This window comes from Heterodontus francisci, chromosome 2 (assembly GCF_036365525.1).
Source record: "Heterodontus francisci isolate sHetFra1 chromosome 2, sHetFra1.hap1, whole genome shotgun sequence".
Classification (NCBI taxonomy): Eukaryota; Metazoa; Chordata; class Chondrichthyes; order Heterodontiformes; family Heterodontidae; genus Heterodontus; species Heterodontus francisci.
The window spans coordinates 113,098,262-113,110,280 of NC_090372.1; the positions used below are offsets into that span (position 1 = coordinate 113,098,262).

At 39.3% G+C, this 12,019-nt stretch overlaps 1 protein-coding gene across 2 annotated transcripts in view; it reads right to left on the minus strand.

Moving 5' to 3' along the window:
- Nucleotides 1-789: 789 nt before the first annotated feature.
- Nucleotides 790-12,019, minus strand: part of glcci1a (glucocorticoid induced 1a) — a 268,586-nt gene continuing 257,356 nt past the window's right edge. Inside the window, exons 7-8 of one of the 2 annotated variants that reach the window (XM_068009636.1) lie at nucleotides 11,083-11,203; nucleotides 790-3,077 (exon numbers count right to left, since the gene is read on the minus strand). In XM_068009636.1, coding sequence (XP_067865737.1) covers nucleotides 2,726-3,077; nucleotides 11,083-11,203 — 473 coding nt within the window. In that variant the 3' untranslated portion in view covers nucleotides 790-2,725. Of the gene's footprint in view, nucleotides 3,078-5,506; nucleotides 7,299-11,082; nucleotides 11,204-12,019 lie in introns of those variants that run through there. The other variant, XM_068009644.1, reaches the window with a different exon arrangement.

Sequence of the window (12,019 nt, forward strand, 5' to 3'; positions counted from 1 at the left end):
CAGCTGTAAGTTGACAGAAAGGCAAATGATAATGTGTTTTTTGGGGGGGTTAATTATCTGTATAACAAATTGTATTTATATTTTATCAAAGAAAAATATCCTAAGGCACTCCATAAAAGTGTAATCAGACATAAAAGCTACTATGGGTTCCCCACTCAGGATCAGTGAAAATTGCCGTCGAGTCCCAATGATGTCAATGGACCCCAATTAGCATACTGATGAATGAGAACCCCACCAGCTTTAGGCATCTAACTTAGCAGCCTCTCCAGAAGAAGCTGCTATCATCAGGAAGGGCAGGATCTGGCAGCTCAGTAACTCAGGGCATTTTAACTGGCCACTTGTCCAGTTTGCATCATTTAGGTAGGTTTAAAAGTGTCCAGCCCAAGCCCTCTCTAACCTAAGGTGCTCAGGCAATTGTAGCATCCCAACACCAGCCAAGCTGAGGTCAGCTAGTTCAGAACAGACAAAGGGTTGAATGTGGGACCCTCCTGGTATGCTTTGGCTACTCAGGGCTCCAATTTTTAAGTCTTCAGTTTCCGCACCAATTTCTTTTGTGAACACACTGCATTCATGCACACTATAAAATCGGAGGCACAAAATTATATGTTCGTCAAGCAACCATTTTGCAAACCAAGAAGTTCAGCTAGTTCGAAATTGGGCACATACTCATCAAACACTTCACTGAAAAGTTGTTCTGATCAGTTGCAACCCTGATAAACTTCTGACCTTTGAAATCTACAATATACGAAGAATTTGCAGCCAACTAAAATTATAATTAAAAACCAAATGTTATTAGAAAATTGCCAGTTTTTATTCATGCTGTTTGCTATAACTTTAGTTTAAATAAGACACGAGAACTATATACTGAAAAAAATACAAAACAAAGGCCACACAATGCATTATTTAAAGAAACATTGTGTGGCAACTCATAAATACTGTTTAGCACAATGGCTAGAAATAACAGCAAAACTATATACAAAATTTCAAACAGGCTTTTAAACAATGTGTTTGACAAACAAAATTTCTACATCTGGATGTAGGATACACTCTGAGACCAATAATGTTTTTAATTTACATTTCTTATTAAAGTTCAGGTAATTTCTAACCAATTTGGTTCAAAACCTTTATAAAGATCATAATCAGAACAGATTTGCAACAGTGTTTGGTAAAAAATTAATATCTAGTTTCTCAGGTGAAAGATTAAGTTAAAAGAGATTTTGGACACATCAATGTCCCCCACTCAGTTCTCTCTCATGGATATTCACCTTATGTCACTTGTACCAACTTAGAGTGGTAAAATTCAACATCGGGTGCAATCTTTACTTCTGCAGTTGAATGCCGAGTCCTGGGTTCTTGTTCCGCGAAATAACAGGCAAGTTTTTCATCCATTCCAGTGTAACAATATTCAAATAATATGAGTCATTTATTGAATTGAATCCTAAAAAGATAACCAGCCACGCTGAACCTTCGTCCATCACATTTCTGTACCAAAGTACATTTTAGTTAAATAATTGTCTAAGTAACTACTGTTTAAAAACGCTCCTTACAAAAGAAAAGCTATGTCAGTAGCCACAGAAAATTGTGCAAATAAGGGTATTAACATAAAAGGTTGGGTCAAATTGAGAAACTAAACATTAACTTTATTTCATCTTTGTAACAGCATTTTACTTTGTGTATCTGCCAAATCTAAACTTCACACACTGAAGAGGGAACATATCTAGCACAAGAACCTGAAGAGTCTGGTTATGTAACTTAAAACGTTTGACCATTAAGATTTCATCACAACATGGAATGTTTCTTAGATACAGCCCAGTATTCAACACTACTTTATTTGTAACAGCTTAACAGTCTTCAACACCTGAAACAGTTTTTTCTTAAATTCTGAAATGTCACAAAACGCTGATACGTTTCAAAACAATGGTTAATGCAAATTTTTGATGAAAGTCCATTAAAATAAGTGATGTCAGACATCACAGTAATGCTGGTTCTTTAATATTCACCCTCGTCCTGGTCTTTCCCGGATCAGAATGCACTTTTATTTAAAGAAAGTGGAATGTAATGAGGAAAGGTTAATGTACAAAAAGGAAAGGCAAGAGAGTGATGCTTACCCTAAACTCCCCTTTAGCTTGTTCAGCCAAAAATTCATTAAAATCCTATGCGGATATACATTCCAAATTACCTGAGTTTAGACTTCAACTGAAGTACCTGAAGCTAGGCCATAGGGTGGGCACTGTGCAACTGTTGTGGCCATTTTTCTTTTTTGCATTGTACGTGTTACAGAATTTATAAACTTAAACAATCTGGATTGTTTGTAAACATAATTTTTTTTTCTCCATTGGACATAACGCAACAAAACATCTATTTTTTCTATCTTTTAGACAGGCATTTTTTTATATATAGAGCTTATTCTTACTGTAGGAGATGGAACAGAACACAGAACAACAGTGCTAATCCATCCAAATATACCACGTAATGCATAGTCTGCACTTTAAACACTCATATGAAAGCACGTTTTGCAAGCATCACTGCAAAAATTTCCTAAAAAAGGAATTCTATCCCTGCCAAGAACAGTGTAAGATATGCTAAAATTCTAAGAACCTTTGTTCAGAATGCAGGTGCTACTCCATGCAGACGATCAGATATATAGACTACCCCTACACAAGGACAGAGGCCTGCTCCACCTTGGGGGGATGGTTGTGAGGGGGGGGGGGGGATGTTGCAAGGGCTAGATTATCACAAAGTTCTGAGCTGAGGCAAGTTCGTCAGTTTGAGTCTCACGAAACTGTTGCTGTTGACGCAGTGTCTGCTGCATCGAGGCCTCAGAGTCCCTTGTGCTGGTGTCATCTGACAAAGGTGAGAATGAGACCTGAGATGGAAACTGCTCAGCAGTCACAGTGCTGGATGTCATGCTAGGACTGAGGCCAGAGATTGATGAGTTCTTGAGCACCAGGTCAGAGGTGGCGAACAGGGGTCGGCTGACGATACTAACAGGAAAAAAAGCTGACCCTTTAGGGATGAAGTTCACTTTGTTTCTGTCAGGACAGGAAAACAAAGGGACTGAGCTGGGAGGACGAGACCTAGGAGAGAGCAAAATTATTTATTAACTCAAAAAGGATATACCCTTTATGATGCCCTGTCATCGGCTCTTACTGCAGTTTTCAATATTCATGAGGAAAACAGATGTGAAAATGAAAACAATTCCATGGATGTGGCATTACTGAGTCAGTAACATGACAAAAAGTGACATCACAGCAGTTCCAATCAAATGACCAACAGGGTTTTGTAAAAGAATTGGCAGAATCAGATACAATGTTGATTATATCCAATTAGAGAGCGAAGAAAGAAAACTGGCAAAAACTTAATCTAAAGAAAACAGATTTAAGGAAACGTTAATTTGACAATTCAGAATTTCACAAAATCTAAAATCAAGAATAATTGTTTAAATTATTTCTACATAGATTAGACATGGGGGAATAATCGATATCATTGAAGAAAGCCGCGTGGGCCGTGCAGATAGCAGCCGGCAGTGCTACCTGCCCCAGGGGAACTGATGTACTCTGCATAGGCAATACATGAAGACATTTTTCCCCCATAATAATTTCTAAGGTTTGTAACATTGTCCTGTTTTTAATTGAAAAAACAGTGTTATTTTTCAGTTCAAAAATATATTACATGTCAAAATGCAAACAAACATCTTCAGCTTTGTTACTTGTAATATAACTATTTCCACACTGCTGGCATCGTGAAAAATAGTAAAACTGACATTTCCAAGTTAGTAGAAATCCTGGGTGCTCATCAGTCCTTATTTATTATTTTCACACTTTAACATACAATATTTACCAACAGAAAGCAGCATACATTTAAAATAAAATTACAAGTCAATTGCTGACTTCAAGTGAAGCAGCTGCATGGTGAACTCATTCCTCTTCGAGAGAAAGAGAGAGAGGGGGTGGTGGGGGCACAACAAAGAAAAGAAAGCTACTCTCAATTCTTTTGTGCACTGCTGTTGAAGCTTCCTCTCTCTCTCATGATTGCAGGGAATGACAATTCTCAGCACTTCCACTAGAAATGAAAAGCCTTTAATGAGCAAAAAAAAAAGTGATACTGCAATTCTTTAGATCCCTACTGCCATTGTTGCAGTCATACTCTTCACCATGAAGCACACAACCTTCCTGCTCACAACGACCTTTCCAATTTTACACATGCACACTAATTACCAACACTGTGGTGTCACATCACTCCGAGTCTGACTGCTTCCACAAAACAATTCCATTATAAATTATTTTTACAATAGCCTTAGATGGGGAATAAAGATATAGATCACACAAAATCATTATAAACACTTGATACCAAACAGTAAAAGCAAGTTTCTGAGCTATTTGTTTGAAATTGAAGTTACCTGACAATTATATATAAAGAAAGGACTGTTTTATGTCAAAGAATCATTTCACTTCTGGTGAATTGAATAGATAGTTTTTGAGGCCCAGCAGAAATACTGAAATTCTGTTCACCCAGCTGCATCTTAATCACATTAGGTAACTAAATATTGAATAGTCGTCTTCGTCTGGATTTATTTAAACAATTCACACAGTAAAGCAGCCTGCTTTTCTTCTTCGCCATTAATATTCAAAGATGAAAGCTAAAGAGATTCCAGACCTCAAAGGCATCACAACCAGAGCTGTGATTAAAGAGAAATTTAGATATATAATTTATTTCAATAAAACTAGAGCAGGATTTCCTATTAAATTGTACGCCTTGTAAAAGGCCCCGAAATGTAATGATGGGATTAGTTTTAATCTTGCTAATAACACCCGAAGTCCCTAAAATGTGCATTTATCCATTAATGACAATCTACTGCATCAGCAGGAAATGCACTGGACCACTAGCAATGTGGAGAAATCAAGGTAATTTGTGTATCACATTTTTGGGTATGCTCATCTCACCAATGGTACCATAACACATCAAATATTATGCTTCTCCTTGACCAATAATTTAAACCCAGTGAATGCAAAACAATGTCAGAATGGTTTTTACGATATTAAATGTGCCTTATACTGAAATTAGTTTATCACACTTGGCAAAACTCTTTGCAATGAACACAAGGGATTTCATCTCTGGCATTTTTCTGTTGAATCCTGGTATTTTCCTGAATCATGATTTTCTAAATCATCAGATGTAATCTGCAGGCTTCCTCATCAAAGCTCTCAAGCTTCATTTGTAATCAAGCCTTCTATCTTGTGATCCCCTTTTATTTTACTTTCTTGAGCCATTAGATTGCAACAAACAAAATTCCATAAGGGAACAAACTTTGCTGAAGTCAGAAATTAAAGAAAAACAGGGTTTATATTTTATGCTGGAATCACTCAGCAGGTCTGGCAGCATCTGTGGAAAGAGAAGCAGAGTTAACGTTTCGGGTCAGTGACCCTTCTTCGGAACCCTTCCGAAGAAGGGTCACTGACCCGAAACGTTAACTCTGCTTCTCTTTCCACAGATGCTGCCAGACCTGCTGAGTGATTCCAGCATTTCTTGTTTTTGTTTCAGATTTCCAGCATCCGCAGTATTTTGCTTTTATTTATATTTTATGCTACTTTTCTACAAAGGATTTCCTTCAGGTATCTAATAGCTGGCCTTGCAGTCCACATATTTTGCATCATTTGGGGTTAATGATACCCTAACTGGTCACTTTGACCAATTTGAGAATCTACTGTAAATTGACTGCCAATTACCTTGTTCCATGTATAAAAAAAGCTGTTAAGGAGACTCTTCTCATTGGCCACTGAGGGAAAAGTGCAAATCAGCACAGGGAATATATTCTGTAGTATATATTCTTCAAAAAAAAGGCTTTAATACCATAACTTCAAAATATAGATTCCTTTAGTTAGATCACTACTCATAGATTTATATACAAAACTAAATATTCTGATTCAGAGATCTTTTTTGTCAGTCTGAGGCCAGTGGTCTTGAGAACTGTACTTCTGTCAAAGAACAAAGGCAAAAAGCTAAGCAGCACTAAAGGAAATGAATTAATTTCAAAGCAAAATCTTCCCAGCATAGCAGAGACAAGAAATTAGATCAAAGTATATTTTGCATTGGTGTCAAGCCTTCAGCTTTATGTAAAAGACGTATAATGTTGTATTTTGTCATGAATTTGCAATATGTTAATACATTGTGAAATATTCTGTGATAACTGACAAACCAGTCTTTCACAAAGCTTCTGTCTGAGCCTTGAAATTCGGCTCTTTAGAGGACCCAAGACATCTTTTTGCAGATTATTTCTCCAATATTTAACCTTTGATGAGTCCAAAGTTCCTTCAGCTAAACACAAAGACGACTGGGGTCTTTAGGCACCCCCAAACACCACCACAAACTCCACTCACACATGTCAACTCTGTTCCCTCCCTCACCAGATTAAAATCCAACCATTTGCAACCTCAGAAGCTTGTCTGACCCTTGAATTGAGTTTCTGACCCCAAATTCCCTCCATCACTAAGACCACCTATATTCACCCCTGTTCCTACCTTAGTTTATCCACTTTTAAAAATTTCATGTTTGCCTTTGTCATTTCCAGACTTGAGTATTCCAATGTCATTTTGCTGGCCTCTGATCCATCACCTTCCATAAACTCTAGCTTGCCCAAAACTCTGCTGTCCATATGCCATCCCATACCAAGCCCGGCTTCCCCATCATTGTTCTTCTCACTGGCCTTATGTTGGCTCCCAGTCACCCAACATCTCAAATTTAAAATACTCGTCTTTGTGCCCTGCCCTATTGCAGTGACCTCCTCCAGTCCTAAACGTACAATAACCTCACTCTCACCCTGTCAACTCTCACTCCTCTGACTCTGGTCTCTTGTGCATTCTCCCCCCCCACTTTCCCCCACCATTGGCAGCCACGCCTTCAGCCACCAGGGTCCCACTCTCTCAAATTCTCTTCCTAAACCTCTCAGCTTCTAAGATCCTCCCGAAAACCCATTTATTATTACCAAGGATACGACAGCAAAGTGATTATGTCGGGGAATTTAAATTCAGTTCACTAAATTAATCCAAAAATCTACTGAGTTGTCATAAAAACCCAAACAGTTCATTAATGTCCTTTAGGGAAGGAAACCAGTTGTCCTGACCTGGTCTGGCAGTATGCGAATCCAGACCCAAAACAAAGTGGTTGATTCTTAACCATTCTCTGAAGAAGCCTGCCAATCGACTCACTTGTCTCAAAACCGCTATGAAAAACTGTAATTCAGACGGACGGCAGGAGCTTACCATCACTTTCTCAAGAGCAATAAATGCTGGCCCACAATGCTGGTGAACGAATAAAAAAAATTGATTCAGTTTTTCATCATTTTTCCTAATTTTTTTTGCGTTAGAAACAATTTCTTTTTCCTCACATGTATGTGAAGGGCCTTGGGATGTTTCTCTATGTATACTTAAAGGCACTAAATAAATGGAAGTTGTTATAATTTTGATCCAATCCATTACTCAGGCTGATTTTATTAACCTTAACATCTTCTGGATTGAGAGTGTAATTGCATAGGAATATCCTTCAAATGAAGATCCTCGGCTACATTTAAGAGTCTGCCGCCGAAGTAGGTGGCAGACGTAAAAAAAATGTGGCAGCGCGCACGGACACCACATCGCGGAGTTGCCGCCATTTCAAACATTACAGCCCTTAATGGGACATTTAAAATTTAAAGGGAAATTTTTGCAAAAAAGAATAAAATGACATTTCCATGCATTTCGCCCCTCCCCCCCCCCCCCCCCCCAATGGCATTTCACAAAATCCTGCCCTTTCCCCTCCTGGAATTCCTATATTGAAAATTTGACCTTCCACACCCCCTCTTCCCCCCACAAAGTTCGGCACCTTTGCCCTTTACCCCTTCCCCTCAACACCCCCCCCCGACCAAACCGTTGTCACCCTGCTACCCCCACCCCGCACAGAGAAAGAATCCCCCTCCCCACAGGTGGCGAGCCACGTTTCTCCGAATGGGGATTTGAAGGGGTGGTATTGCCGGCCGCCCGAATGAAGATTGGTGCGGTAATTAAAGAGGCGACGGTACCTTCACTAAATCAGGTATGTAAACGTTTACATATTGAAATTGTAGTCCCGTCGCCGAGTAGCAGGGCGGCCGCCACGAGGCCTCGCCACCACTGAGATCGGCACAGGGCCCCCACCATCGTTCCCAATGGCGGAGAGGCTTTAAAATCCAGCCCCATATCTCAGAAAAATCTTTATAAAGTTAATCTATTCTTCCATTCCTATTTATGCTATCCTCCTTTCCATTCTACTGTTTCATTTATTTTTCCTTTAATTTGTGTATTTTTTATAAATCTTTTTCTTTCACATTTTATTAATCTTGCTGAATTACCATGTATTCTTTGCTTGTAGATAAACTGGGTACTCTCTTGCTCACCTATGCACAGAAAGGGCTGAGTTTTACAGACCCTCCCCTCCCCGATGTCGGGGCTCGTGGATGGGGGGGAGGGGTGCCGGAAAATGCCTCCAGGAGAGGGCCGCCACACACCCCAACGCCGGGAGGGCCCAGCCCAATATTGCCAGCCCCACCAACCGCCCCCCCCCGCTCAGCAACAGGACCCCATTGGCTGGGGAAACGAGGCGGAACACCTGTGGCGAGTGGGGAGGAGGTAAGTTTCTCAGTGTGGGGGGGGGGGGGGCGGGAATGGGGTCAAAGTAATATAATTGGTGTAAGAGATGGAGGGAAAGGGGGAAGGGTTTGAGGTGAAAACTTATGCACCTTTCGGGGAGGGGGAAAGGTCAGGTGGTCATGGTAAGCATTTTGGAGGGGGGGGAAAGAGGGCAAGTAATTCATGTTCTGGTTGTTGTGGGGGTGGGAGGGGAGCAAAGTAAATGTATCTTTTTATTCACTGCCTCTTTAAATATTTAAATTTAACGGTAGAGCTCAAAGCCCTTTAAAAATGGCGTCAGCGCCTGCGCACAAGCAGCTGATACCATTGCCGGGGATGGACAGCTCGCCCCCTCCATGTGATCGGGGAGGCGGCCCTGCCCTAATATTTAAATGAGCCGCCGTGCTTAGGATAGTGGTGGCTCCGTGACGTGCGGGCCGCCATTGTTTTCGGACTTGTAAAATACAGCCCAAAGATATACTGATGAACATCAAATACAGTGATAAATAAACTAATACGCCTTTGTGACCTTTGCAAAGAATACCATAGGGCAAATATTCATTATATTTTGTGGCTGCAGAATTGAACTGTGTGCTACAGGTCTAAAGAATGGCCAATTTGTAAATGAATGTTTAATCTCTTTCTTATTATTCATCTTATATAAATCAACATTTTATGACGTAAGGTGTGCAGTATATAGTACTATAATTTTCTAAATCTTGAAATACTGGTACCATAGACGTGTATGGCACTTTTTGGAGGCCATTCAGTCCACTGTCTTGCTGTCAAATCTTTGTCAAAGCAATCCAAAACTAATCGCCACCAACCACCAACACCTCCCCCCCACCCCCCGACTCCCACTCTCTCCCTGTTGCCTTGTACCTTCCTCTGTTTCAACTATTTACTCAACATTTCCTCAGAAAAGTACAATTGTCTCTGCTCCAGCTTTTCCTGTGATAAAGCATTCTCAGCTCCAAAATCCATTGCAGAGACAAATATCTCTTAATCTTTCTCCTCAGATTCAAAGGCAATTTTAAATCCATGACACCTCACCAGTGATTGTTCTTTCCTATTGCCTTTCCTATTGACCCTGGCATAATTTACATACCTCCATGAAATCTCATTAGCCTTCTTTGCTCCTGTGTAAATAGTACCAGGATCTCAGGTAGCACGTATTAGTACAAAGAATATAAAGGGGTTGATATTAGCCACCACCCCCACCCGCCTGCCATTTTTACAGTGGCGGGGTGTGACATGCCTCTAGCCCGTCTTGAAGAGGTGCAATATTTAAAATCAGGTTTCCACAATGCATTTGGAAACCTGATTTAAATTTAACACCGGTGGGCTAGGTTTTCCAGGGCCTGGGAAATCTGACAGCTAAATGGAGACAGGAGCACTCAGATCAAGTGCTTTTTATAGCACTGCTTACGGACCTGGAGGACCAGGATGCCCACCTCAAGCAAATATATCTCTCCTCACTGCCATGTTCCAAGACCCCCACTCCACAACGAGCCATGATCTTTTCTCATTGTTGCTGCTGTTGCCTTCTATCACTGGCTTTCCTGCCCAGCAGCTGACCACCCTCTCAACTTGGCCGACTGTCGACTGGAAACTTCTTGTTAAATTCATCAAGACTTCTGCACCCCCTCACCCCATAAATATTAAGGTCAAAATGTGTGACCAATTCCAGCCATTCATCTAGGTTATATTTGTAAAAAGAAAAATCCCATGGCAGAAAACTGCAGAATAATAATCCGCCAATGATACCAATAGTAACTTATTAAAGTTACATTTGTTTACAATTATTTATTAAAAAGTACTTTTATTTTCTCTCTAGGTTATATACTGTTCCCTCTATCAATGCTGCTCTTGATTTGATCTCTTAAAAATTCATATTCTGCAGTCCAGCACATTTTATTATTTTTAATCAGAACAATTAATAGTTTGTTTTCAAATAAAGATGCACTTGTAAGTTCTACCAGAAGTTTCCTTGCAGAATCTCTCATTGGGAATGGAACTCCATTCCCCGGTGCAAAAGAATATGCTTAACTCATATGTACCCAGTTGTGGTCCTCTTGTGTGTATGAAAGAACAGCTACATATCAGCATTCCAGTGAAGTTAGCATTGTATTTACTGGCAAGAAACTTTAAAAGAATCAGCAGGCATTTACACATTTTAATTGCCAAATATTCCAAAATCTGTGTGTTTAATAAAGAATTTGAGCTTGTATTTTGCTGCTCTAACATCTATATTAAAATAGATTCCAGATTCATTGCTCTTTTCTTTCCCAGTTTGTAAAGGATGCTTTAGTACCTGGTTGCAAAACTCTAAAAACGCAATTTATTTATTTAATCCTAAATGGTGCAGCCTGTTTCAGATTTTTATAAAAACAACCTGTAATAAAAAGAAGTTTATAGAAGAATAAAAGAAATAAATACTTACGGCATTTCCTCAAAGACCTTCACTTTCTCACATCCCTCTGGAGGTTCTCGTTTGAACATATAGCTGTTGTTTGGTTTGGGTGATGAAGCATACTTGGGTAGTGGTGAGCTATTCCTGCTGTCTGTAAATGCAAAGGAAGAGATGACTTAAGATTCTCAAATAGTAAAGGAATAAATGAATCCAATATGGATAATCTAAAAATCAGATGCACAATGGATTGCAGTTCTGGTATTAAGGTTTTGCTTTCGACAAAAAGCAATAATACCCATTTGTTATAGCAGAAGGTATCATCTGTTCCGAACAAGCTTAAGCTTCAAGATGGTATTAATGTAGCATAAAATTGCATACAGTAGGTTGTTCCATCTTTAAGTATTTCACAGCAGTGTACAGCAAACCCTTCAAACTAGACGGATTACATAGAGCTCGGGTAAGCTCTTTATCAAAATAAAATGTAAATGCTAAAAGATGAGAAGGTGAACAGCATGACATGAAAAATGTAATTGTATTGAAATGTAAAAATGAAATCCAGTTGCTACATAAGGACATGTGAAGAAATTCAAAACGTACATCAAAAAGGTCATTCATCCTGCCTTTTTAGAAGGGCTAGCAAGTGATCATATATTCTGACTTAATAGATGAAAAGTTTTTTTTTAAATAGGAAAAGTGCAAACATTTGGACAAACATTCTTTTCAATGAGAACAGGATATTAACTGGGTAATAAATGCCTGCCAAAACATTTAATGAATATTAAATCTTCTAAAAATATTTACTTTGGAAGTCCATAACAGGGTAATTTTGTCTTTTATTTCACAAAAAACTAGACTTCAATTTGTTTTTACACTAAACATCCTGCTTCAATACTTAGCATAGAGCTCAATGGACTTTACAATGCTTTTAACAAAGTTCTTGGAAAGTCTACACTGCAATGTAACATAA